Here is a 26,999-nt window from a genome sequence, read left to right as displayed (position 1 = left end):
TCAGTAATAATGACCATAGTGGAATTAAATTTAACATCCCTGTAGAGGGGAAAATACCAAAGAAACCCACCACAGTAGCATTTAACTTCAAAAAGGGGAACTACACACAAATGAGGAAGCTAATTAAATGGAAGTTAAAAGGTACAGTCACAGGAGTGAAATGCCTGCAAGCCGCATGGAGACAACATAATAGAGGCTCAAACTAAATGAACATCACAAATAAAGAAAACAAAAACAGCAAGACCATCAAAAGAAATGCCACCATGGCTAAAGAACAGAATAAAAGAGGCAGTTAGAGACAAAAAGACATTGCTTAAAAATTGGAAGTTAAATCCTACTGAGGAAAATAGAAAGGAGCATAAAATCTGGCAAGTCAAGTTTAAGAGTATAACTAGGCAGGCCAAAAAAAGAATTAAGAGCAACTAGCAAAAGACACACACACACACACAAAAAGAGGAAAAGAAAATTTAAGTACATCAGAAGCAGGAAGCTTGCCAAACAGTCAGTGGGGCCACTGGACAGTCGAGATGCTAAAGGAGCACTCAGGGAAAACAAGGCCATTGTGGAGAAATTAAATGAATTATTTCCATCTGAAGAGGATGGGAGGGAGATTCCCACACCTGAGCCATTCTTTTGTGGTGACAAATCTAAGGGTATGTCTACACTACGAAATTAGGTCGATTTTTAGGAAGCGATTTTATACAGTTGGTTGTGTGTGTCCCCACTAGCGCATTCAGTTGGCAGAGTGCGTCCACAGTACTGTGGCTAGCGTCGACTTTTGGAGCGTTGCACTGTAGGTAGCTATCCCACAGTTCCTGCAGTCTCCACTGCCCACTGGAATTCTGGGTTGAGCTCCCAATGCCTGCTGGGGCAAAAACATTGTCACAGGTGGTTTTGGGTACATGTCATCAGTTGCCCCTCCCTCCGTGAAAGCAATGGCAAACAATCGTTTTGCGCCTTTTTTCCATGCAGACGCCATACTGCTGTCAGCAGATAGTGCAGTAGGATTGATAACCATCATTGTCATCCATCGCTTCCACTGCAACTCTGCTCTCCTGGTGCCATGAATCCACCTTGCAGGTCCTCTCATCGTTCTGTATAAATATCTATTCTCGTGGCATCCGTCGTCATCCACCACTTCCGCTGCAACTCTGCTCTCCTGCAGATGCCATACCACGGCAAGCATGGAGCCTGCTCAGCTCACCATGGCCGTTGTGAACATCGTAAACACCTTGTGCATTATCCTGACGTATGTGCAAAACTAGGCAAGGAGGCGACGGCAGCACAGTGATGAGAGTGATGAGGACATGGACAGACTTCTCTCAAAGTAAGAGCCCTGGCAATTTGGACATCGTGGGGCAGGTTCATGCCGTGGAATGCCGATTCTGGGCCCAGGAAACAAGCACAGACTGGTGGGATCGCATAGTTTGCAGGTCTGGGATGACTCCCAGTGGCTGCGAAACTTTCATATGCATAAGAGCACTTTCATGGAACTTTGACTTGCTTTCCCCTGCCCTGAAGCGCAAGAATACCAAGATGAGAGCAGCCCTCACAGTTCACAAGCAAGTGGCGATAGCCCTCTTGAAGCTTGCAAAGCCAGACAGCTACCGGTCAGTTGGGAATCAATTTGGAGTGGGCAAATCTACTGTGGAGGCTGCTGTGGTCCAAGTAGCCAACGCAATCACTGAGCTGCTGCTATCAAGAGTAGTGACTCTGGGAAATGTGCAGGTCATAGTGGTTGGCTTTCCTGCAATGGGGTTCCCTAACTGTGGTGGGGCGATAGACGGAACACATATCCCTATCTTGGGACCGGACCACCTTGGCAGCCGGTACATAAACCGCAATGGGTACTTTTCAGTGGTGCTGCAAGCACTGGTGGATCACAAGGGACGTTTCACCGACATCAGTGTGGGATGGCTGGGAAAGGTGCATGACGCTCACATCTTCAGGAACTCTGGTCTGTTTGAACAGCTGCAGGAAGGAACTTACTTTCCAGACCAGAAAATTACCGCTGGGGATGTTGAAATGCCTATAGTTATCCTTGGGGACCCAGCCTACCCCTTAATGCCATGGCTCATGAAGCCGTACACAGGCACCCTGGAAGTAGCAAGGAGCAGTTCAACTATAGGCTGAGCAAGTGCAGAATGGTGGTAAATGTGCATTTGGACATTTAAAAGCGCGCTGGTGCAGTTAACTGACTAGGTTAGACCTCAGCAAAACCAATATTCCCATTGTTATTGCTGCTTGCTGTGTGCTCCACAATATTGATGAGAGTAAGGGGGAGATGTTTATGGTGGTGTGGGAGGTTGAGACAAATCGCCTGGCGGCCGATTATGCACAGCCAGACACCAGGCGATTAGAAGAGCACAGCTGGGTGCCCTGCGCATCAGAGAAGCTTTGAAAACCAGTTTCATGACTGGCCAGGCTATGGTGTGATAGTTCTGTTTGTTTCTCCTTGATGAAAACCTGCCCCCTTGGTTGACTCTACTTCCCTGTAAGCCAACTGACCCCCCTGCTTCGATCACTGCTTTCAGAGGCAATAAAGTCATTGTTTCAAAATCATGCATTCTTTATTAATTCATCACACAAAGAGGGGGAAAACTCGCAAGGTAGCCCGGGAGGGGTGGGTGAGGAGGGAAGCACCGGGTGGGGTGGTGGATGAGGGAAGGACAAGGCCACACTAAAGTTCAAAACTTATTGAATACCAGCCTTCTGTTGCTTGGGCAATCCCCTGGGGTGGAGTGGCTGGCTGCCCGTAGTCTCCCCACCTGCGTCCTTGGGCGTCTGGGTGAGGAGGATATGGAACTTGGGGAGGAGGGCAGGCAGTTATACAGGGGCTGCAGCAGCGGTCTGTGCTCCTGCTGTCTTTCCTGCAGCTCCACCAGATGCCTGAGCATGTCAGTTTGCTCCTGCATTAAGCTCAGCATTGCACCCTGCTGCCTCTCAGAGTGCTCCTCCCTCCTCTCATCGCATATATTTAACACTTTCCTGGACTCTGCAATTGTTTGCCTCTACGCATTCTGCTGAGCTCTTTCAGTGTGGGAGGACTGCATGAGCTCTGAGAACAGGTCACCGCAAGTGTGTTTTTTTCACCTTCTAATCTCCGCTAGCCTCTGGGATGGAGATGATAGGAGGAGCGTAGAAACATTTGCAACTGTGGGAGGAAAAAAAGGGAGAGTAGTATTTAAAAAGATGCATTTGAGAGAACAAAGGGAAGACTATTTCACACTGAATCAAGCGATTCACATTACATAGCACATGTGCTTCACCACCCCCCACCCATGGCTAGTATCAGAGAAGACCCCTCTCAACCAAACGCAAACAGCTCAGCATGAATGGGCCTCCCCCCATCACGTGCCAAAGGCTTTTAGAGTACCTCCAGGAGAGAATCATAGAATATCAGGGTTGGAAGGGATCTCAGGAGGTCATCTAGTCCAACCCCCTGCTCAAAGCAGGACCAATCCCCAGTTTTTGCCCCAGATCCCTAAATGGCCCCCTCAAGGATTGAACTCACAACCCTGAGTTTAGCAGGCCAATGCTCAAACCACTGAGCTATTCCTCCCCACCCTAATTTCCCTAGAGGATTTCCGCTCCACCCCCAGACACTTTAACAGACTTTTCCAGTAGCTATACTGGCTGCAAATGCATCTCAAGTCTTCAGGGCAAATTAAACATTAAGCACACTTGCTTTTAAACCCTGTATTATATTTAAAAAGGTACACTCACCACAGGTGCCTTCTCCGGCTTCATGGTCCGGGAGCCTGTCTTGGGAGGGTATTGGCTCCAGGGTGATGAACAGTTCCTGGCTGCCGGGGAAAAGGGATTCTCCGCTTGCCTGCTGTGTGCTATCCTCAACCTCCTCCTCATCTTCCTCATCCACAAAATCCTCATCCCTGCTGCGTGAGACTCCCCCCTTGCAGGTGCCCATGGACAGTGATGGGGTAGTGGTAGGGGCCCCCCCTAGAATTGCATGCAGCTCATTATGGAAACGGCATGTATGGGACTCTGACCCGGAGTGACTGTTTGCATCCTTTGTTCTTTGGTAGGCTTGCTTCAGCTCCTTAACTTTCATGCGGCATTGTTGTGTGTCCCTGTTGTAGCCTCTGTCCATCATGCCCTTGGAGATTTTGGCAAATATACTGGCATTTTGTCTTTTGGAATGGAGTTCTGCCTGCACGGATTCTTCTCCCCATATAGCGATCAGATCCAGTACCTTCCATTCGGTCCATGCTGGAGCTCTTTTGTGATTCTGGGACTCCATGGTCACCTGTGCTGATGAGCTCTGCATGGTAACCTGTGCTGATCAGCTTGCCACGCTGGCCAAACAGGAAATGAAATTCAAAAGTTCCCGGGGCTTTTCCTGTCTACCTGGCCAGTGCATCTGAGCAGAGAGTGCTGTCCAGAGCGGTCACAATGGAGCACTGTGGGATAGCTCCTGGAGGCCAATACCATCGCATTGTGTCCACAGTACCCCAAATTCGACCCAGTGAGGTCGATTTTAGTGCTAAACCGCTTGCCGGGGAGAAGTACAGAAATCAATTTTAAGAGCCCTTTAAGTCGACAAAACAGGCTTGGTCGTGTGGACGGGTGCAGGGTTAAATCGACCTAACGCTGCTAAATTCGACCTAAACCCGTAGTGTAGACCAGGGCTAAGAAACTGTCCAGAATGAGATGTCAGTAGAGGAGATTTTGGAACAAAACCATTAAACAAACAGTAGTAAGTGCCCATGACCAGATGATATTCACCCAAGAGTTCCCAAAGAATTCAAATATAAAATTGTAGAACTACTAACTATGGTATGTAATCTCTTGCTTAAATAAGCCTCTGTACCTGATGACTGGAGGGTAGCTAATGTAATGCTGATTTCTTAAAAAGTCTTCAGAGGCAACCCTGGCAGTTACAAGCTGCTTCGCGTAACTTCAGTACCAGGCAAATTGATTACAGTAAAGAACAGAATGATCAGACACAGAGATGAACAGCATATGCTGGGGAACAGTCAACATGGCTTTTGTGAAGGAAAATTATGTCTCGCAAATCGGTTAGAATTCTTTGAGGTATCAACACACAGGTGGACAAGGCTGATCTAGCCCAGCGCTTCTCAAGCTATCTGATGTGGGGGACCAGCCATTTGTTTTTCCAATGTGCACGCAGACCGGCAGCTGATGGCTCTGGACAACCACTTTGAGTAGCACTGCTCTAGTGGATATAGTGTACTTGGACTTTCAGAATGCCTTTGACAAGGTCCCTCCCCAAAGGCTCATAAGCAAAGTAAGCTGTCATGGGATCATAGAATATCAGGGTTGGAAGGGACCTCAGGAGGTCATCTAGTCCCTCCCCCTGCTCAAAGCAGGACCAATCCCCAACTAAATCATCCCAGCCAGGGCTTTGTCAAGCCTGACCTTAAAAACCTCTAACAAAGGAGATTCCACCACCTCCCTAGGTAACCCACTCCAGTGCTTCACCACCTTCCTAGTGAAAATGTTTTTCCTAATATCCAACCTAAACCTCCCCCACTGCAACTTGAGACCATTACTCCTTGTTCTGTCATCTGCTACCACTGAGAACAGTCTAGAGCCATCCTCTTTGGAACCCCCTTTTCAGGTAGTTGAAAGCAGTTATCAAATCCCCCCTCATTCTTCTCTTCCGCAGACTAAACAATCCCAGTTCCCTCAGCCTCTCCTCATAAGTCATGTGTTCCAGTCCCCTCATCATTTTTGTTGCCCTCCGCTGGACTCTTTCCAATTTTTCCACATCCTTCTTGTAACGTAGGGCCCAAAACTGGACACAGTACTCCAGATGAGGCCTCACCAATGTTGAATAGAGGGGAACGATCAGGTCCCTCGATCTGCTGGCAATTGAACTCACAACCCTGGGTTTAGCAGGCCAATGCTCAAACCACTGAGCTATCCCTCCCCGCTAAGATACATAACTGCACTCAAAAACAAAACAGTATAAAACTTTGGAGCCTACAAGTCCACTCAGTCCTACTTCTTGTTCAGCCAATCACTAAGACAAACACATTTGATTACATTTACAGGAGATGCCGCTGCCTACTCCTTATTTACAATATCACCTGAAAGTGAGAACAGGAGTTTGCATGGCGTTGCAAGGTATTTACATGCCAGATATATTAAACATTCGTGTGCCCCTTCATGCTTTGGCCACCATTCCAGAGGACATGCTTCCATGCTGATGATGCTCCTTAAAAAATAATGCATTAATTAAATTTGTGACTGAACTCCTTGGGGGAGAACTGTTATGTCTCCTGCTCTGTTTTACCCACATTCTGCCATATTTCATGTTCTAGCAGTCTCGGATGATAACCCAGCACACGTTCATTTTAAGAACACTTTCACAGCAGATTTCACAGAATGCAAAGAAGGTACCAATGTGAGATTTCTAAAAATAGCTACAGCACTCGACCCAAGGTTTAAGAATCTGAAGTGCCGTCCAAAATCTGAGAGGGACGAGGTGTGGAGCATGCTTTCAGAAGTCTTAAAAGAGCAACACGCCAATGTGAAAACTATAGAACCCGAACCACCAAAAAAGAAAATCAACCTTCTGCTGGAGGCATTTGACTCAGACGATGAAAATGAACATCCGTCAGTCCGCACTGTTTTGGATCGTTATCCAGCAGAGCCCATTATCAGCATGGATGCATGTCCTATGGAATGGTGGTTGAAGTTGAAGGGACATGAGAATTTTTAGAGCATCTGGCATGTAAATATGCCACGTGAACACCAGTTCTCACTTTCAGGTGACTTTGTAAACAAGAAGCAGGCACAGTATCTCCTGTAAATTGTAACCAAATTTGGTTGTCTGAGCAATTGGCTGAAGTAGGACTGAATGGACTTGTAGGCTCTAAAGTTTTACATTGAAAAATAAAACAATGCAGGCATTTTTTGTATATAATTCTACATTTGTTAAGTTCAACTTTCATGATAAAGAGATTGTATTATAGTACTTGTATGAGGTGAATTGAAAAATATTATTTTGTTTTTTACAGTGCAAATAATTGTAATTAAAAATAAATATGAAGTGAGCACTATACATTTTGTATTCTGAGCTGTAATTGTAATCAATATATTTGAAAATGTAGAAAACATCCAAAAATATTTAAATAAATGGTATTCCATGATTGTTTAATCATGCGATTAATCTTTTTAATTGCTTGACAACCCTAATTAGAACTAGAAAAAGTACAGAGAAGGGCAACAAAAATTACTAGAGAGATTAAAAAGCCTGGGACTGTTCAGTTTAGAAAAGAGACGACTGAGGGCAGATATACTGGAGGTCTACGAAATCACAAATGGTCTGGAGAGACTATAAACAACACTTCCTTTTCACATAACACAAGAACCAGCAGTCACCATATGAAATTAATACGCACCAGGTTTAAAACAAACAAAATAAGTACTTATTCACACAGTCAACCTGTGGAACTTTGCCAAAGGATGCTGTGAAGGCCAAAGTATAAGTGGTTTCAAAAAATAATAAGGTAAGTTCATTGGGGATAAGTCCATCGATGGCTATTAGCAAGATGGTCAGGGATGCAACCCCATGCTCTGGGTGTCCCTAAGCCTCTGACTGCCAGAAGCTGGGAAGGGGCAACAAAGGATGGATCATTTGATAATTGCTCTGTTCTGTTCATTCCCTCTGTTAGGATATAGATATTCAGGCCTGTCTGTAAAGGCCTAGACTCTACGAATTTAGGTGTATTCTTATCACTTGGCTAGTTATAGAGGTATAAAAGAAAGAATCAAAATCACTGTCTGCTGGTGTAAGGGCCTTCTCTTACTGTGACAGTCTGAGGCCCTGTTCTCAGGCTAAGGCCTTTGGCTAAGCAGCAGAGGCAGCCATAAGCTGGGACGCGAACGGTCACATCCTCACATTCCAAACTAGTCATATTGACATAAGGTGCTATTGGGCAGTCAGGAATACAATCCTGTCCTGATAATGCCTATCGCCTCCAGAGAAAGGGAAGTGCCTAGAAGATGTAAAAGGAAACTTAGTTTGATAGCATCCTGTCTGGCAAGAACTCACTTATCTACAGCTGGGATGTGAAATCTGTATTTCTGTGTTTGTTCTATTACTGTAGTCCCCATTTCCCTATTGTTTGTCTGTATAATCTCTGTCTGGTTCTGTGATTGTTCCCGTCTGCTGTATAATTAATTTTGCTGGGTGTAAACTAATTAAGGCGGTGGGATATAACTGGTTAAATAATCATGTTACAATATGTTAGGATAGGTTAGTTAAATTTCAGTAAAATGATTGGTTAAGGTATAGCTAAGCAGAACTCAAGTTTTACTATGTAGTCTGCAGTCAATCAGGAAGTAAGGGCGGGGGGAATGGGAACAGGGAATGGGGGTGGGGAAATTGGAATCATGTTTTGCTAAGGGGGGGAATGGGAACAGGGACACAGGTAAGGCTCTGTGGTGTCAGAGCTGGGAAGGGGGACACTAAGGAAGGAAACTGGAATCATGCTTGCTGGAAGTTCACCCCAATAAACATTGAATTGTTTGCACCTTTGGACTTCGGGTATTGTTGCTCTCTGTTCATGCAAGAAGGACCAGGGAAGTAAGCGGGTGAAGGAATAAGCCCCTAACATCTTGGTGCCGTGACTCGGATGCATCGCATCGGATAGGTGAGTGGCAGCCTGTAAGTCCCCCTCCTCAACAGTCCGCGTAGCTGCTTGGAGGGGGTATAGCGAACTCTTGTGATGGTAGTTGCGGGTTCTGGCAAGCCAGGGTAAAGGATTTTTTTGATAAATGGATAAGGAAGAACCAGGGCCCACACCAGGTGCAGAGGTCAACCTGGGGTGAGATTAAAAAGGAAACGGAGGAAGTGTTAGGGGACCCAGAGGGATGGGGGGCGGCTGAGGAGCCCACCCTCCTTTGGTATATGGGCAGTGGAAGAAGGTCCCTGCCCACTGGGACTGAATGCCTTCCAGGGAAAGGAGACACCAGTCCACTTATGAGAGGTTTGAAGTAAGGGCAGCATTATGGGAAGCTGCCAGGAATCTTTCAAGTTTGGTGCTGCTTCAGCAAGGGCTGCTGAAGGGTTGTAAATTAGTTAGGGGTGGTTAAAGATGATTTGGCGCAACAGGGTTTAAAGTCAAAAGCAGAGTTAACTGACTACCTTTAGAGACTGGAGCTGGGACTTGGTCCTGGGGGAGTGGAGAGAAAGAAGGGGAGGAAAAAATGTTTCGAAGTGCAAAATGGCAGGGTTTGCAGGAGCAGGTAACAACCCCCACTCTTCTCCCAGAGCCAGAATGAGAACCTGCGGATAAGGGTTCCCAACTGTTTCAACCCAGGGAGCCTACTCTTGGCTCAGAGCTAGCTATGTCCTTTTCTTCTTTTCCTCGGTTTACTTAATTTGCTGCTGGTAGCCTATACTTTAAACTGACCGGACAGGCTTAAGTGGTTTCTTTCCACCTCTTCCCCCTGTATTTCCACACACTTTTGTTTTTCTGAAGTTTTAATGGAGGGTACTTTCGATACTTATGTGAAATGTTTTTGGTTATTTTGGACAAAGTATGAGGGAGGTCTGCTGTATTCCACTGGAATTTTTGGAGTAAAAGATCCATGGGCATCCATGGAGACAAATGTTTTACTGCCTCTTTGAACAGTCTCAGGGTAAAGACAGCACAGGTTAAGGCAGCTGTGTGGCAATAATTGTGCTTGGTGGCTAAGTTGTTACAGACAAATTGTGCTACCTTAAAGAACTAAATGTAGGAGTAAGTGATTTAAAGAAGTGAGTGAAAAGTTACCAATAGCTTTTGCAAAAATTGATAATACAGGGTTTGGAGGAAAGTAAACATTTGGGAGTTGTGGAAAGGGTAAAAGGTAACTGTGAAGATGTTAAAAGAGTAACAGTTGTGGTGTTACAAGAAGGAAGTTTTTGTTTAATGATAAAACCCAGTTATATAAATGTAACTGTATGTGCAACTCTGTGCAGACACATTGGATGGAAGCTTGGTAATTAAATTATCCAAGGGGGTCAGGTAGAGTGGCCACTATGCTTCTGTCCCCAAAAGCCTTTACAGCTATTCTGAGGGGAAATGGGCCCTTTTCCCACAGTAATGGTCTATAAGGGACTGCTGCAGGCAGCAGGAGGAGAGATAATCTGATCAAAATTATTTGACTATTGGGTAATGTAATCAAAATCACTAAAGGAATGTAAGGGGTTTCTATTGGAACGTAACTTGGCTGCCCCTGGTTGTGTCTAGTTGTACAAGATGGAAGTGTAATCGAGTACCGTTGTGTAAAAGAATAATCACAGTGCAAGAAATGTTAGGCAAAAGAGAATTTTGTGTGCGCGCACAGGTAAAAGAAAAGGAAAAGGGGAGGAATGATGGGAACACTGAGCCTTGGGGTGGCTCTGGGGGATCAGACTGTCGCTTTGGTGGGTGTGCATGAAAACTCTGTGGGCACGGGGGAGGCAGTTACACCTTGTGTAAAATTAATATGGCTAATATAATGTTATGGAGATTAAACTATGGAAGGAATGTGCATTTTCCCAGGTGTGCAGTGTATATTGGAGAAGGGAAAAAAAAAATGCAAACAAAACATGGTACTTAATTAAAATCCTATTAGGGCTCCAAAAAGGGCCACAATAGGTTGTGCTTTCTTTTTCAGGTCTGTGTGTGTTTTGAAGCAGGAGATGAAAGTGGAAAGTAATCAGAACTCTAGTGGAAGTGGAATGTGTCCCTTTTAAGACAGTCTCTGAGCTGCTAATAGCTTTGGATCCAAAAGCAAGCTAGAAAGCCTCTGTGTAAACGCAAATTACCTAGCTGATGGGCACAAAGAAGCTGCAAATAATGAATACATCTGGTCAGCAAACAATTTACTAGAAAACTCAGATTATGGCCCTCCAGGAAAGGGAGGTGAAAAAACCAAGTCACGCTTGAAAACAAGGGGAACAGGTTAACCCTAAGGGGGGGGGGGGGGGTGCGCGCGTACAGTGCTAAAATCTAAAGCTGTCTCTTAGCTATTACCTGAGAATAAACTTAATGCTTGGTACAGCAGAGAAACTATTGCAAACATGGTCTGTTGTACAAGAGGGGAAACTGAGGTACACCACCTCATGAATTTCATAAATGACCAGTGAGTGGGGTAATTCACTAGCCTGACTATAGAACAAAATAAGGACAGCCTGAAGGTAATTATTCTGTTTTTCCTGCAATTAGCAAGGAAATTTGTAAAAGGAAGTGGTATTATTAAGCAATAATCTGTCCCCACTAGGGGGTGGTGGAAATTGTTTCTTTTGTTTTTCAGACACTCTACAAGCAAGCTGGCGCCAGCGGAAGAATAACCCACAATACCATGAATCTATGTTTTGTGTTGTTTGTCTGTGGTGTTTGTCTTGTTGCTAGCATTGTTGTGTATCAATGAGCAGAAAATCTCATGACATGGGTGGGGGATGGCTTCAAAAGGCTGACCAAGGGTGGCGTGGGGGGCGGGGGGGGGGAGGGAGAATGTGTATGGGAATGCAAAATTCTCAACTAGGAGGCCAGCACCTGTGTAATAGCTACCATGGTACCTGGAAAGGAAATGGTACTGGCAACTAAGGTGGTCCCCACAAGCCCTATGGAAATAACGAGAAGGGGAGGAGCTCACTGGGAATCAATGGAGGGGTGTGTAAAATAGTGTAAATCAACAGAAGATGTTTGGATGTGCCCCTCTCCTATGACTATGGAGAAGCAGGATCAATGGCCTATGCAAGGGGTGGACAATTGGGTGTTCTGTGTATAAGGTGTTTTGCTGGGAATGTACATATTACTGGGGACACAATTACAACAGCCCATTACCAAACTACACCCATCTACATGCTTATATCTGGACTTTGGTGCACAAATGGATCTATGAATCTTATTGCTGTAAATAATCAAACCAGGGCATACGGCCTGATTCCAAACCAAGTGGTTAAGCTGGTTTGGACAATAACCCATTTCTCTGTGAACGTTCAATGGACTTATGATATGGACAAAAGCACACAAAACCTGCAGGGGCAGCTTGTTGCAACTGCCAGTAACTGGACACATAAGATTGTGACCCTGTCGAAGGAGGAGAGGCAGTGTTTTGGTGGTGGCTCGGCTGTTGGACGATACTGCAGTGGTCAGGACTCGGTGTTGCTGTGGATTTTGTATTGTTAACTGTACTTGTATTACATTGCATATGGAGATTACTTATAGGTTATGTAGTAAGCCCTCCAAACTCTCCAGTGTACTAGACAACCCAGACCCAACCTTCTCGGGCCCACTATAATGGGAAGTCTGGAACACTAATTGCAATAGGTGCGGTATGCCCATACGAGAGAAGGTGCAGGGCACTATACTACACAAGGGGCAGTGGGACAAATGGAATATCGACTCCTTCTACCTTGATGCCTGGCCCTATCAGGAAATGTGTCACCACATGTCCTATGCTTTTCCAGGGATACCTGGGCAGGAGGATCCCAAAAGAAAAGGAAAAAAAAGGGGTGGAGTGTTAGGATATAGATATTCAGGCCTGTCTGTAAAGGCCTAGACTCTACGAATTTAGGTGTATTCTTATCACTTGGCTAGTTATAGAGGTATAAAAGAAAGAATCAAAATCACTGTCTGCTGGTGTAAGGACCTTCTCTTACTGTGGCAGTCTGAGGCCCTGTTCTTAGGCTAAGGCCTTTGGCTAAGCAGCAAAGGCAGCCATAAGCTGGGAAGCGACCGGTCAGATCCTCACATTCCAACCTACTCACATTGAAATAAGGTGCTATTCAGCAGTCAGGAATACAATCCTGTCCTGATAATGCCTATCGCCTCCAGAGAAAGGGAAGTGCCTAGAAGATGTAAAAGGAAACTTAGTTTGATAGCATCCTGTCTGGCAAGAACTCACTTATCAATAGCTGGGATGTGAAATCCGCATTTCTGTGTTTGTTCTACCACTGTAGTCCCCATTTCCCTATTGTTTGTCTGTATAATCTCTGTCTGGTTCTGTGATTGTTCCCGTCTGCTGTATAATTAATTTTGCTGAGTGTAAACTAATTAAGGTGGTGGGATATAACTGGTTAAATAATCATGTTACAATATGTTAGGATAGGTTAGTTAAATTTCAGTAAAATGACTGGTTAAGGTATAGCTAAGCAGAACTCAAGTTTTACTATATAGTCTGCAGTCAATCAGGAAGTAAGGGCGGGGGGAATGGGAACAGGGAATGGGGGTGGGGAAATTGGAATCATGTTTTGCTAAAGGGGGGAATGGGAACAGGGACACAGGTAAGGCTGTGTGGTGTCAGAGCTGGGAAGGGGGACACTAAGGAAGGAAACTGGAATCATGCTTGCTGAAAGTTCACCCCAATAAACATTGAATTGTTAGCACCTTTGGACTTCGGGTACTGTTGCTCTCTGTTCATGCGAGAAGGACCAGGGAAGTAAGCGGGTGAAGGAATAAGCCCCTAATACCCTCTGAAGCACCTGGCATTGGCTGCTATCAGAAGACAGAATACTAGGCTACAAGGACATTGGTCTGATCCAATACGGCCGTTCCTATGTTGATTTAAAAAGTCAAAATCTCAAAAATATTTGTAAATTGAGCATCCAAAAATAATAAATCAGTTTGGGTCAATTCATAGAATCATAGAATATCAGGGTTGGAAGGGAACTCAGGAGCTCATCTAGTCCAACCCCCTCCTCAAAGCAGGGCCAATCCCAACTAAATCATCCCAGCCAGGGCTTTGTGGCTTCTAACTGAAAAACTGAACTTTTTGTTTCGAAAATGTCAAAATGAAACATGAGAGACAAGGTGGGTGAAGTTTTATTGGACCAATGTCTGATGGTGAGAGACAAGCTTTTGATCTTACGCAGAGCCCATCTTCAGGTCTGTGGGGCTCAAGAGCTTGTCTCTTTCACCAACAGAAGTTGGTCCAATGAAAGATATTCCCTTGCCCACCTTGTCTCTGAAACCCTGGGACCAACACAGCTACAACAATCCTGTATAAAACGAAATGTGGACAAATCTGAAACTTTTTTCTGAAATGAGATCTTTGTCAAAAATGACCCTTTCCCACGACAAGTTTTGGTTTAGATGAATTGACGTTTTCCAAAGAAAAAAGTTTTATCGAAAAATTCCCAACCAGCCTCAGACATCAGAGCTTCCATCTTCCCTTATGACATTAATGACACAAACTACGCTCACCTCACACACTTTTTCCTCTGGTCTTATTGAGGCCAAGGCACTGCCTTCCTGCCCCATTCTCCACCAGCGATGCCTCTGTAGGCTGTGGGTTTGTCTACACTGTGACTGCAGCATGTGCAGACATACCAAGTTAAGCTAGCTCTTCAAGTAACAATAGCAATGAAGACACAGCAGCACGGGAGGCAGCCACTCGGGGTCCCACCGTGACTTCACTGCTATTCTTACTAGAGCTAGCTTTGATCTAGCTGGGTACAGCTACATGTGTTGCGATCATACTCCTGATTGCAAGATAGACATACCCTGCAAGCCCATCAGGGCAGGGACCTGTCTCTATCCTGTGTTCAAACAGCAACAGAGTGGGACAAGACCCAGGTCCAGGAAGGGAAGTGGCAGCACCCCAGAGGCCATCCCATTGCAGCAGGTGTGGGAGTGCTATGGAAAAGGGCTGCCTTGCCCAGCTGTCTAGCGACCACCTCAGGCTTATGGAAAGAGCAGCAGCATCATGGGCTTCAGGGCTTAGACACTGTAGGGTGTGTATGTGGTGTGTTGTGTATGTGGTGTGGTGTGATATGTTGCCCACTAGGGGCAAAGAGAGAGCTCTCAGCCCACCCCCACCCAACAAAGCTGAGAGAGAAACACCACAGGGGCGGGGAGAGAACCAGACAAAGAACTGGCAGGCAAGTGGGTTCTAGGGAGAGAAAACTGCACAACATCCCAGGAGGGGAGTTCAATTTTAGAGCGAGAGGGTGTGTAGGGAGTTGGAAAGACCAGCCCTCTAATGGGTCTCAGTTCCCAACCCCCTTCGGGGGAGGGGCACTGAACCTGCACTGTGCCCTCTTAGTTAGCCCTCGGGGAGCAGAGTGAGTGGAGTCCTGCAGAAACGCTCCAGCCACGGGGGCATCCCGCAGCAGAGGGTCCCCCGCCCAGCAGGGCGCTGGGAAGGGGCAAGTGGCGCACAGCAAGCCCCAGTCACTTACGTTCAGGATGTGCCCAGGCACCTGTGTATTTCTGGGTTCCACCTGTTCGTATTTCATCAAAAGGTTCAAAATCCAAGGCTGGAGGACGTAGACTCTGGGGACAGCCAGCCACCTCTGCTCATCCTCCAACCTGAGAGAGGAGAGGCAGGGGTCAGCTCTGAAGACAGGGAAGTGTGAAGTCTGCAGCTTCAGCCCAGAGTTCAGAGACACGTTCCAAGCAGCAGAAAGGCCAGCAGCTACCTCCAGCGCTCACTGGCAAACAGCTCAGCGCCCATTAGAAAAGATGGATCAGGTCCCTTCCCTGGGCAGGACACTCCACGTGGATCTCACCAGCATTCCTTCTCTGGCTGTCTGGGCAAGTCATTTCCCCGTTGCATCTTTAATGCATACAGCTATTTGCATGGCTGCTATTTAAATCCCACCGTAAAGGTCTGGTGACCCCTCGCAGTATAGCCGAACAGAAACAGCTACCCATGCTTACCCCAAAGTGTCCATCCTTCTAGTAGGGAAGGCCATAGATCTCGCCCAGCTGAAGAAAACATCTGACCTTGGGACTGTATCTCAAAAGCTGTGTTTTTTGACTGAGAATAGGTACCCTGCAGTAATTGACTGCAATGGGAGTATTAATTCCTCATTGTTTATGATGAATTAATTTATTATTGGTATTGGCACAGCACCTGGGAGCCCCAGTCATGGCCCCAGACCCCGCTGTGCCGGCATTGGGCAGGCACAGAACAAAATGAGCTTACAGTTTCAACATTAAAAATAAAGTAACTCTTCTAGAGCTGCTGTGGCAATTCTCTCATTCAGGGACTGATCCACAACTTCCCACGCCTTGCCCAACAGGCCCGGTTCTGGGCTCCAGGCAGGCTGGAGACCCACTGGAGGGGATTTGCAGAGCTTCCTGCTAGAAGAAAGGGGATTTGCAGGTAAGCATAGATGACTTCCCTGTGTCTAAGCCCCTTTTTATTCTACAGTAAGTATTTCTATGGCCCCCATTCTATGGTATTGGAGTACTTCCCAGGCTTTGATGTATTTCTTCCCCCAATACCCCTGTGAGACAGGGTGCAGCTACTATCCACAATGGACAGAAACTGCAGCACCAAGAGGCTGGCCCATGGGAAGTCTGTGCAGGAGAAGAGAACTCAAGCCAGGTCTCCCAAGGCCCAGTCTAGAGCCTACTAGGCCATCTTTCCTGTCACGTTTTACGGCAATCACTGCGTGCAGCTCTATGACCGGCTGCATCACTCAGCAACGGGCAGTGCTGTGGGTCTTTCATTGTGCGGCTTCAAGGGACAGTACCACACTGAGATCCCTCCCCTCCTTCTCCCAGACACCCCTTCCCAGAACGCGGCAGCCATAACCCAGGCTATCACAGCCCAGCTGTTTCACAGCACAGCCAGAAGGAAAAGGTTGCTAGCAGCTGCCATAGGGGCTTGTGACCGCTCTCCCATTCCCTACCTCCAGTCTCTGCTGAAAGGCATTTACTCAGAAACGACAAGAGCCACACACCAACATGCCTCCCCTAGGTTCCTTGCTCAGGAAGAAGTGCCGTGCTCCTATCTGATGGAGGTACCTCAGTACTGCCCCTTTGACAGGAATTCCTGTCCAGCTGGTCCCCTCTCTGCAGGGCAGCACTAGTCTGAAACTCCCATGAGTCCCTACAGCTACTCAGCCCAAAGTGCCACTCAAAGCCCCTCAGCCCCCCCCGAGGGCAGAAATGAAGGATTTTCAGCCCTTTGCTCCCTGGGCTCTAAGCTGAGCTGGGTTTGAGAGCCTGGCGTGTGAGGAGGGACAGAAAGAGACCAAATCCCAATGTCACCTTGGCATTCGCCTGGATAACAGGTGAGCAAGTAGCTCAGGTCGGCCCACTGTTTGTCCTGCACACAAAAGGCCATTTACCCCACTCCCCATTCAGGGCCTGAGCCTACCTGGCGCTACAGGCATTCCACACCTCCTAGGATCAGGCCTCGCAATCCCACGGAGTAGCCAGTTCTCCACATGCAGCAGACACAGAGCCAGCGTGTCTTTGTAGGTAAACGTCGCCGGCTGAGATTGTGAGGGGAGAGCTCCTTGTGAAGGAAGGCCAGCATGGCGATAAAGCAGCATGCTCAGTAGCGGAGACATGGGCATACAGCACACATGTTCTGCACGCAAAGACAGGAAGTGGGAGCTGACCTCTCTACAAGGGCATGGGGGAGGTAGCTGGGTGCCTGGCGTGGGATGTACAATCTTACCGCTGCATTCCTTCGCACTCGGGAATTCGGTCAGGGTTCTTTGCTTGGAAGATCGTAGACCTCTGAAGGTAACACACACTCAAACCGCTGACCTGCCTGCAACCACAAGGAGAGAGACAAAGTGGGTAAAGCAATGTCAGTTATGAATCAACTTGTGTTGGAGGAAAGGACAGCTTTTGAGCTTCAGGGAGCTCTCCTCTTCGGGTCTGGGAAAGGTAGCCAGAGTGTCCAAGCTAAATACATGGTGGGATAGCATGTCTGAACCACTTATGTTTAACAATCTGTCCCACCATGTATTTAACTTGGACACTCTGGTCACCTTCCCAAGACGTGAAGACGACTCAAAAGATTGCCTCTTCCACCAACAGAAGTTGTCCCAATAAGAGGTATCACCTCCCCCACCTTGTCTCTTTAATATCCTGGGACCAACATGGCTACAACAACCCTGCAATTAACCATGTCACCCCGTTAGCTGTGTGTGGGAATTTCCTTCATTTCCCCACACCCTGTTGGAGAACAGCTCGATTCCTGTAACCCGCCCTAGGAGGCCCACAAGAGGGAAGGCCTGCTCTAGCACACCATAGGGAGCATGAGTGGGGGAGAAATGAGTTGATTAATGCAAAGATACCAAGATGTTGGGATAACATGCAACACTCTGAACCATTTTATACCTTCCCACAAACTTGGTCACCTGAAGGCTGGCATTTGGGGGGATAGAAAAGGAAAGGACGTAGAGATATTCCAGCCGCAGATGAAGATTTCTTCAAATGCCTTGAAAAGGAAAGTGTACTCTAAAGCTGCTAGCTCAGAGGTTCTCAGACTTTTCTACTGGTGACCCCTTTCACACAGCAAGCCTCTGAGTGCGACCCCCCCTTATACATTCAAAACACTTTTATATATTTAACACCATTATAAATGCTGGAGGCAAAGAGGGGTTTGGGGTGGAGGCTGACAGCTCGTAACCCCCCATGTAATAACCTCACAACCCCCTGAGGAATCCCAACCCCCAGTTTGAGAACCCTGGTGCTAGCTGGTTCATCTAATTGCAGTGTACAGGAATTAGGTAGAATATTTTACAGCAGTTTGCGAATCTTCTAGTGGCGCTGTGTTCTTTGCGTTAGATTTGAGCTTAGCATTAAGTGCTAAGCCTCAAACATTAAGCCAGAGCATTAAGCTAGGTCTTAGGTGTTTGTCTCTAGGTAATTAACATGGTTATTTGGGAGCTTGCTGTGCCCAATTTCTTCATTTTTGTTGTGTTCATGGAAAGAGACAAGACTAATCATAACAAATATTTTTATATCTGTGACAATTAAACACATTTAGCCATTTGTCCTGTTCTTAATCAGTCGAAGAACAAGCCTGGCTTGCCAGAGAGAGACTTGGCAGAATCTGCCGTTTTTCCCCTTATAATTTCAACAGATAATATTGATGCTGATTTTTAAGCATTGTTTTAGATTTTTATCTATTTAAATTCTGCTGGTTATGGGAAATTACTGGGGGTGTATGTGTCACTTATTTAATGACACCAGATGTTGAGATTCAGAAAGTTAAAGCTATATAAACCGTTAAACCACAAATTGTCAATTTCGCCCGTGAAAATACACAAAGTAAATATCCTTAAATCAACAAACCCTACCTGCTTTTACAATTCATTCGCGAGTCCATTTGGGACAAGCCTAAATCACTGGATTTGGTCTCTTAGTTCTCAAGAAGCATTTTTCTCACGTTGCCTATCTGTAAATGTCATTGATTATCGATGGAAATATTTTTTCATGGGTTTGTGCGTGTCCGGTGAAATGGACATGTACTGGTAAAACTCTAGCCGCTCCACGCCTGGCGAGGACTCGCTGCGAAAGGGCCGCAGCTGGGCTGCGGCAGCGGCTGGCGGCCGGGTTCGGCCGGCCGGAGGCTCCGGAACATCGCGCACGGGGGAGAGCGGGGGACGCCGCACGGGGCCCACGGGAAGACCCGAGCGCGGACTGGCCGCCCGGACTCCGGGCTCTGGCCGGGCCCTGGGAGCGCAGGCGGGGAGTCCTGCGCCTCCGGGAGGCGGCTGTAAAATCGGGGTGAGGCTTTTACCCACCTCCCGGCTTAAATCGCTGACTGCGGAGATCCCCCCCGAAAGACAGGCCCCAGGGCCGGGTACGCGGGGGGGGGGGGGGGGGCAGGGCCGGGTATGCGGGGGGGCCCCAGGGCTGCCCCCCCCAGCAGCCCCGGGTATGCGGGGGGGCCCCAGGGCCGGGTACGCGGGGGGGGGGGCAGGGCCGGGTATGCGGGGGGGCCCCAGGGCTGCCCCCCCCAGCAGCCCCGGGTATGCGGGGGGGCCCCAGGGCTGCCCCCCCCAGCAGCCCCGGGTATGCGGGGGGGCCCCAGGGCTGCCCCCCCCAGCAGCCCCGGGTATGCGGGGGGGCCCCAGGGCTGCCCCCCCCAGCAGCCCCGGGTATGCGGGGGGGGGGGGCCCCAGGGCCGGGTACGCGGGGGGGGGGGGCCCCAGGGCCGGGTACGCGGGGGGGGGCCAGGGCTGCCCCCCCCAGCAGCCCCGGGTATGCGGGGGGGCCCCAGGGCCGGGTACGCGGGGGGGCCCCAGGGCTGCCCCCCCCCAGCAGCCCCCGTTTCATTCGCTCGCTTCACCTTCCAGCCAGTCCGGGGGGTGCCAAATCGCGCGGCGGCTTTTCCTGGCCCTCGGCCTCTCGCATCCCGGCGGCGGGGGCCCGGGGCGCTCAGTGCGGCTCGGCGGCGGGGCGCGGGGGCCGGGAGGCCGGGTGCCCTCGGCCGCCGGGAGCAGCAGGCAGCGCGTGCGCGGCGCTGCGCATGGCCGGAGAGGTTAGCGGGGGGCTCTGCACAGCCCCCAGCTTACAACAGCTGCAAAGCCCTCTGCGAAAACGCGCCCGCCCGCCGGGGGAGGGGGTGGAGCTGGGGCGAGGGGAAGGAAACGACCGGGAGCCCGCCCACAAGAAAGATGTCGGAGCGGGCGGGGCCCGGCGGCGCCGGCCGTGCCCCGTGGGGGGCGGCCATCGCTGTGTGGGGACGGGGCCCGGCGGCGCCGGCCGTGCCCTGTGGGGGGCGGCCATCGCTGTGTGGGGACGGGGCCCGGCGGCGCCGGCCGTGCCCTGTGGGGGGCGGCCATCGCTGTGTGGGGACGGGGCCCGGCGGCGCCGGCCGTGCCCTGTGGGGGGCGGCCATCGCTGTGTGGGGACGGGGCCCGGCGGCGCCGGCCGTGCCCTGTGGGGGGCGGCCATCGCTGTGTGGGGACGGGGCCCGGCGGCGCCAGCCGTGCCCAGTGAGGGGCGGCCATCGCTGTGTGGGGACGGGGCCCGGCGGCGCCGGCCGTGCCCTGTGGGGGCGGCCATCGCTGTGTGGGGATGGGGGGCGGCCATCGCTGTGTGGGGACGGGGCCCGGCGGCGGCGCGGGGTTCCCGGCGCTCCCCGCGGGCCGCGCCAGCAGCGTTTCCCGCGCGCGGGCTCCGGGGTGACCGGCCGGGGGCGCTCACTGGGCGCGGGGCGAGCGTTGACCGGCCGCAGGCGGTGGGTGGGGGACCCGGGCGCGCCCCCCGGGCTCTCGCAGCGCGGTCGCCCCCGCCCAGTACAGCGCCGAGCTCGCACGGCCCCCGAGCGGGCAGCATTTCCGCGCCGTAAGCGTCCGTAAGCGTAAGGGGCTCCCTGCCTGCCCTGGCCCCACGCCGCTCCTGGCCAGCACCGCATCCCTGCGGCCGGGGGCGGAGAGCTCGGCGTGCTGCCCTCCCCGGAGGGTACCTCCCCTGGGCCACGGTTCCCTATTCCCAGCCCCTAGGAGCTGCAGGGGGAAGCGCCTGCGGGAAGGGCAGCAGGCAGAGCCCTGTGCCCCCCCGCCCACACACACCCTCTCCCCTGAGGGGCCTGGTGCTGGCTGCTTCCAGGAGCAGTGTGGGGCCAGGGCAGGCTAGAGTCTGGACCCCAAACACCTGCACCCCAACCCCCTGCCACACCTTGCCCCAGCGTTACATTCATGGCCCTGCGTGCAATTTCCCCACCCAGATGTAGCCTTTGAGCCAAAATGTTTGCCCACCCCTGGTCTAAGGTCAGTCTAGCCATGCACCTGGCAGGTAGGAACTGAAACAAGTCTCCCAACAAACTGTTGCTTTCTCCATACAGTGGTTTACCCTGAGTTAATTCAATCAAATCACTTCCACATCCATCAGCTGCAGCAAACTGCCTGCAAAAACTACCACGAAGATTTTTGTCTTCAGGGACTTTGGCTATGTTTGGTATCTCTTTAAAACAGAATCCAGTCTCCAAGTTGGTGGTGGTGGTAGATCCAAAAGCAAGTATCCAGAACAGTGTGTGTGCAGAGGCTCATAGGGCAGAGGGGCTGCAGTTGGTGGACACACCTAGGCAGCAAAGGGAGTCCTGTAAGCAAGGAGGTTCAGATTTCAACCCTCTAGGAGAAAGGAGCGGGAGGAAAGGGGACCAGATCCTGCTGATGGGAAGAATGAGTGTCCAGCCTTGAAATTGGTAGCAGATGAAAATTTGAAAGCTAGTGTCTGGGTTGATACAATCTACCTGGCTGATAAGGGAGGGGGAATATTTGCCCATAGCTGTTAGCACAGAGGACACACCTGGCCAGCCAAAAGATTCAAGTGAAACAAGAGGTATGATATAACCAAGATACTTATAAACATTCACATTTGTAACAAATTTGGTGTTACTGTTAAGTTTTAAGCCCTCTGAGGTATTTGATTTTGATGTTAACCCTGGTAAAAAGGTACAATGTGTATGACTGATAAAAAGCCTGTAAACATATTGGGAATAATACCTAAAAATACACTGTATGCTAGAGAGCTTAATGATAGTGAAATGTTACAACTGATACCTGTAAGCAATTTTGGACCTTGGCACAGCGGAGAAACCTTAACAAATCCAGTCTGCTGTATAGAAAGGGAAGCTGAGGCACACCACCACATTGCTCTCATGGCTAAATGCCAATGTGATTACACCATTGAAAGCATTAGTGTCTATATTAGAGTAACATCAGAGGAAAAATAACTTCAGAAAATGAAGGAAGCGTTAATAAAGAGCCTGATTTAGATGTGATTTTGATAAACCATTTCTGCTGTACACTAATACTTGTTTCAGAGTAACAGCCGTGTTAGTCCGTATTCGCAGAAAGAAAAGGAGGACTTGTGGCACCTTAGAGACTAACCAATTTATTTGAGCATGAGCTTTCATGAGCTACAGCTCACTTCATCGGATGCACTAATACTTGTGATATTAAACTGAAAGCTGTAATACAGGAACAAGAATGGAAAATTCCTGTGATACATTCAGCAGTGCCTAGGGACACTCCTTTCTGCATCAATTTTGCAGGGGGGCTGTGACGCTGTATGGAATCTGGGGGACACTTCAGGATATCATGAATACCGATATTGTAAAATTGCAATGAGTTGTGCCAGTATGCCCTGTAAGGTATCTGCGGAAATGTTAGGTTTCAGAGTAGCAGCTGTGTTAGTCTGTATCCGCAAAAAGAAAAGGAGGACTTGTGGCACCTTAGAGACTAACAAATTTATTAGAGCTCAAGCTTTCATGAGCTACAGCTCACTTCGTCGGATGCATGCAGTGGAAAATACAGTGGGGAGATTTATATACACAGAGAACATGAAACAATGAGTGTTACCATACACACTGTAACGAGAGTGATCAGGTAAGGTGAGCTATTTCCAGCAGTTGACAAGAACGTCTGAGGAACAGCGGGGGGCGGGGGGGGGAGGGAATAAACAAGGGGAAATAGTTTTACTTTGTGTAATGACACATCCACTCCCAGTCTTTATTCAAGCCTAAGTTAATTGTATCCAGTTTGCAAATTAATTCCAATTCAGCAGTCTCTCATTGGAGTCTGTTTTTGAAGTTTTTTTGTTGAAGAATTGCCACTTTTAGGTCTGTAAAGGAGTGACCAAGGAGATTGAAGTGTTCTCCGACTGGTTTTTGAATGTTATAATTCTTGACGTCTGATTTGTTACATTTATTCTTTTATGTAGAGACTGTCCAGTTTGACCAATGTACATGGCAGAGGGACATTGCTGGCACATGATGGCATATATCACGTTGATAGATGTGCAGGTGAACGAGCCTCTGATAGTGTGGCTGATGTGATTAGGCCCTGTGATGGTGTCCCCTGAATAGATATGTGGACACAGTTGGCAACGAGCTTTGTTGCAAGGAAATGGCCCACCTTGATTATCATTACAAAAGTTTCCCCCCCGCTCTCCCCCTGGTAACAGCTCATCTTACCTGATCACTCTTGTTACTGTGTGTATGGTAACACCCATTGTTTCATGTTCTCTGTGTATATAAATCTCCCCACAGTATTTTCCATTGCATGCATCCGATGAAGTGAGCTGTAGCTCATGAAAGCTTATGCTCAAATAAATTTGTTAGTCTCTGTCAAGGTTCCTTCCCCACTCTGAACTCTAGGGTACAGATGTGGGGACCTGCATGAAAACCCCCTAAGCTTATTTTTACCAGTTTAGGTTAAAACTTCCCCAAGGTACAAACTATTTTACCTTTTGCCCTTGTACTTTATCGCTGCCACCACCAAACATCTAACAGATATATAACCGGGAAAGAGCCCGCTTGGAAACGTCTTTCCCCCCCAAATCCTCCCAAACCCTACACCCCCTTTCCTGGGGAAGGCTTGATAAAAATCCTCACCAATTTGCATAGGTGAACACAGACCCAAACCCTTGGATCTTAAAAACAATGAAAAAGCAATCAGGTTCTTAAAACAAGAATTTTAATAGAAGAAAAAGTAAAAGAATCACCTCTGTAAAATCAGGATGGTAAATACCTTACAGGGTAATCAGATTCAAAACATAGAGAATCCCTCTAAGCAAAACCTTAAGTTACAAAAAGACACAAAAACAGGAATCTACATTCCATTCAGCACAGCTTATTTACTCAGCCATTTAAAAAAACAGAATCTAACGCATATCTAGCTAGATTACTTACTAAGTTCTAAGACTCCATTCCTTTTCTGTTCCCGGCAAAAGCATCACACAGAGAGAGCCTTTGTTTCTCCCCCCTCCAGCTTTTGAAAGTATCTTGTCTCCTCATTGGTCAGGTGCCAGCGAGGTTATCCTAACTTCTTAACCCTTTACAGGTGAAAGGGTTTTATCTCTGGCCAGGAGGGATTTTAAAGGTGTTTACCCTTCCCTTTATATTTATGACAGTCTCTAAGGTGCCACAAGTACTCTTTTTCTTTTTGCGGAAATGTTGTAGTTTCCCAAGTATGATAATCTTGCTTATATGTTTGTATCATCTTTGTAAAACGAGTTATAGATATGTAGGGTATGTCTGTATTTCCAAACTTGTGCTGTGTTTCTGGGTGGCACCCCCAGACAGATTGGCATTAGTACTAGGCCTGCTTGATGACCCATCAAGGGACATCAACTGTACAATGAACTCATTGAAAGGAACAAGGACTACACCTGATGACTCAGCAAGCCATATAGGGGCTGCTATGGACACAACTCTAAGGGGTAGTCTGCACTGGCAATGTTAAAGCATAGTGTGTCGTCCCTGCAGAGCTCTGAGAGAGAGCTCTCCCAGCGCTCTACGCGGGGTGCGGCTTCCAGCGCTGGTGCACTGTCTACACTGGCGCTTTACAGCACTGAAACTTGCTGTGCTCGGGGGGGTGTTTTTTCACACCCAAGTGAGAAAGTTGCAGCGCTGTAAAGTGCCAGTGTAGACAAGCCCTAAGGTTTTTCCATACCATGTGCTGGACAGCTTGTGTTTGGGATACAAGAAGTACAAGCCACATGGCAAAAGGAATATAAAAGGCAGCTGCATCATCTCCATTTTGTCTTCAATCCTGCTTCTTACCTCTGGAGCAACTTCTCTACACACTGAAGCTCTGAATGACCCATCCAAGCTGTGGATGTGTTCCAGAGGGACTTTCAAGCCAGCAAACTCACCAATACTGCTAAAAACCTGATATATGGACTTCGAAGTCTTTGTGTATACGTTACTGCTTTACCATTTAACATCTCTCTTCTTGTTCTTTCTTTATAATAGTTCTTTAGTTTTTGATGCTACAGAATTGGCTGGCGGCGTGGTATTTTGGGTCAGATCAAAACCTATACTGACCTGGTAACATGGCTGACCCTTTAGGGTCAGAAGGATATTTTGTGTAATTTTGTATATGTGAGCAGAGTTTTTTAAATAACTTCTCACTGTACTGGGCCTAGGTGCTGATTGGAAGCCAGAGAACTGGAATGCAATAAAGGGGACTGTGTGTTTCCTTTTTTTTTTTTTTTTTTTTTTTTGCTTCTTGATAAACTCTTCAGCAGTCACCCTGGTTAACTTCAGTGTTACCCACCAGTCTTTGGGGAGAATCTGCTCTCCCTTTTGTAGCCTGCCCTGACCTTGCCATTATCAGGCACCATGGGTCACAACTCTCATAGGGATTTCTGGAAGGATTCTGTGGAAAACAGCCCTTTCCTTTGCTCCAATCAAGGCTCTGCTGTTCTGATTCTGCAGAGCTGATATGGAAGGCCTTAGGATTCCTGGAGAGCATGCAGCAAAGCCAGCATTCCATGCTGCCATAGCCCTGGGGACACGTCTTCTCTCACTGCACCTTCCAGTGGAGGGAAGAACGTGACACGCAAGTTGGAGTCTCTCCTTGGCTTACAGATAACCTATCTGGCTGTAACACAAGTGTGGACTCAGGGGAATGCTGTGCTGCAGGGTATATGCCCTGCAAGATACTCACTCGTGAAGGGAAGCAACAGTGCTCTTAGCAGTGGAGTCTGGGCAATAAGGAAGAGGAGCTGGAAATTCTCATTGAGGAGGAGAACCAGGGAAACCTAGTGGGACAATGTGTGTGACTGGAATGTGCATGTCGCTGGTTACAACCCATGTAGGAAGGCCCATGGAACGGTGGGAAAATCTACTTACCCCAGTACCTGGGGAAATCACTACACACGGCTTAACACAAGAATGGATTTTAACTCTAATCAAACATGTGAAACAAGTACAGCAGGCGGTGGCCTGGCGAGATGAGCAAGGAGCAGCAAGAGTCAAAGCATGGTATGACCTGCCTGGGGAGCGTGATCTACCCATGGTGGGAGACCTAGTGATGTACAAGATTCCAGGTCAACACCATCCATTCCCAACTCCTAAATGGAAGGGCCCCTATCTTGTCCTTGACCAATTAGGGCCCAGTCTGCTATTACTGGGTACAGAGAATGGAGGACAGGAGTGGGTTCACTGCACACAAATAAAAAGGTACAAACGGGATTGGGAAAGGGGATGTGTAAATTTTGTTATTTGTGTATTACAGGTTAATTCAAAAAGGAGAAAAGGATGAAAATTCTCTGGCCCTGGATGGAACAATTACTAGTGCTTATCACAATTGTCACATTTACAAATTCTATTCAGATACCACGATGTGAAGTGTCAAAAGGAGGAAACACATGGACGGCTACACATGGAACCTGTGGTAATAAAACTAATGAAGACTATGAGAATCTCCCTATAGAAAGATGTACCACTAATACTCCAACAGGAATTTGGCAGTGTCGGGTTTATGGATTAGATGGGGGAATCCCAACCAGGTGGAGAATATCAAATTTATCAGGAAA

General features: G+C 48.3%; 1 protein-coding gene across 6 annotated transcripts in view; it reads right to left on the bottom strand.

The window, feature by feature from the left end:
- Window positions 1-20,315, bottom strand: part of LOC114021168 — a 42,143-nt gene extending 21,828 nt beyond the window's left edge. For 2 of the 6 annotated variants that reach the window (XM_043526074.1, XM_037877429.2), the window contains exons 1-3: window positions 20,017-20,299; window positions 17,386-17,481; window positions 15,149-15,278 (exon numbers count right to left, since the gene is read on the bottom strand). In XM_043526074.1, coding sequence (XP_043382009.1) covers window positions 15,149-15,278; window positions 17,386-17,481; window positions 20,017-20,081 — 291 coding nt within the window. In that variant the 5' untranslated portion in view covers window positions 20,082-20,299. Of the gene's footprint in view, window positions 1-15,148; window positions 15,279-17,079; window positions 17,274-17,385; window positions 17,482-19,021; window positions 19,120-20,016 lie in introns of those variants that run through there. The other 4 variants (XM_043526075.1, XM_037877428.2, XM_043526076.1 and 1 more) reach the window with 4 other exon arrangements.
- Between the last annotated feature and the right edge of the window lie 6,684 nt (window positions 20,316-26,999).

Source organism: Chelonia mydas, chromosome 12, assembly GCF_015237465.2.
Source record: "Chelonia mydas isolate rCheMyd1 chromosome 12, rCheMyd1.pri.v2, whole genome shotgun sequence".
Taxonomy (NCBI): Eukaryota; Metazoa; Chordata; order Testudines; family Cheloniidae; genus Chelonia; species Chelonia mydas.
The sequence above is the reverse complement of the archived record's forward strand: the minus strand, read 5'-3'. Positions and strand labels throughout refer to the sequence as shown.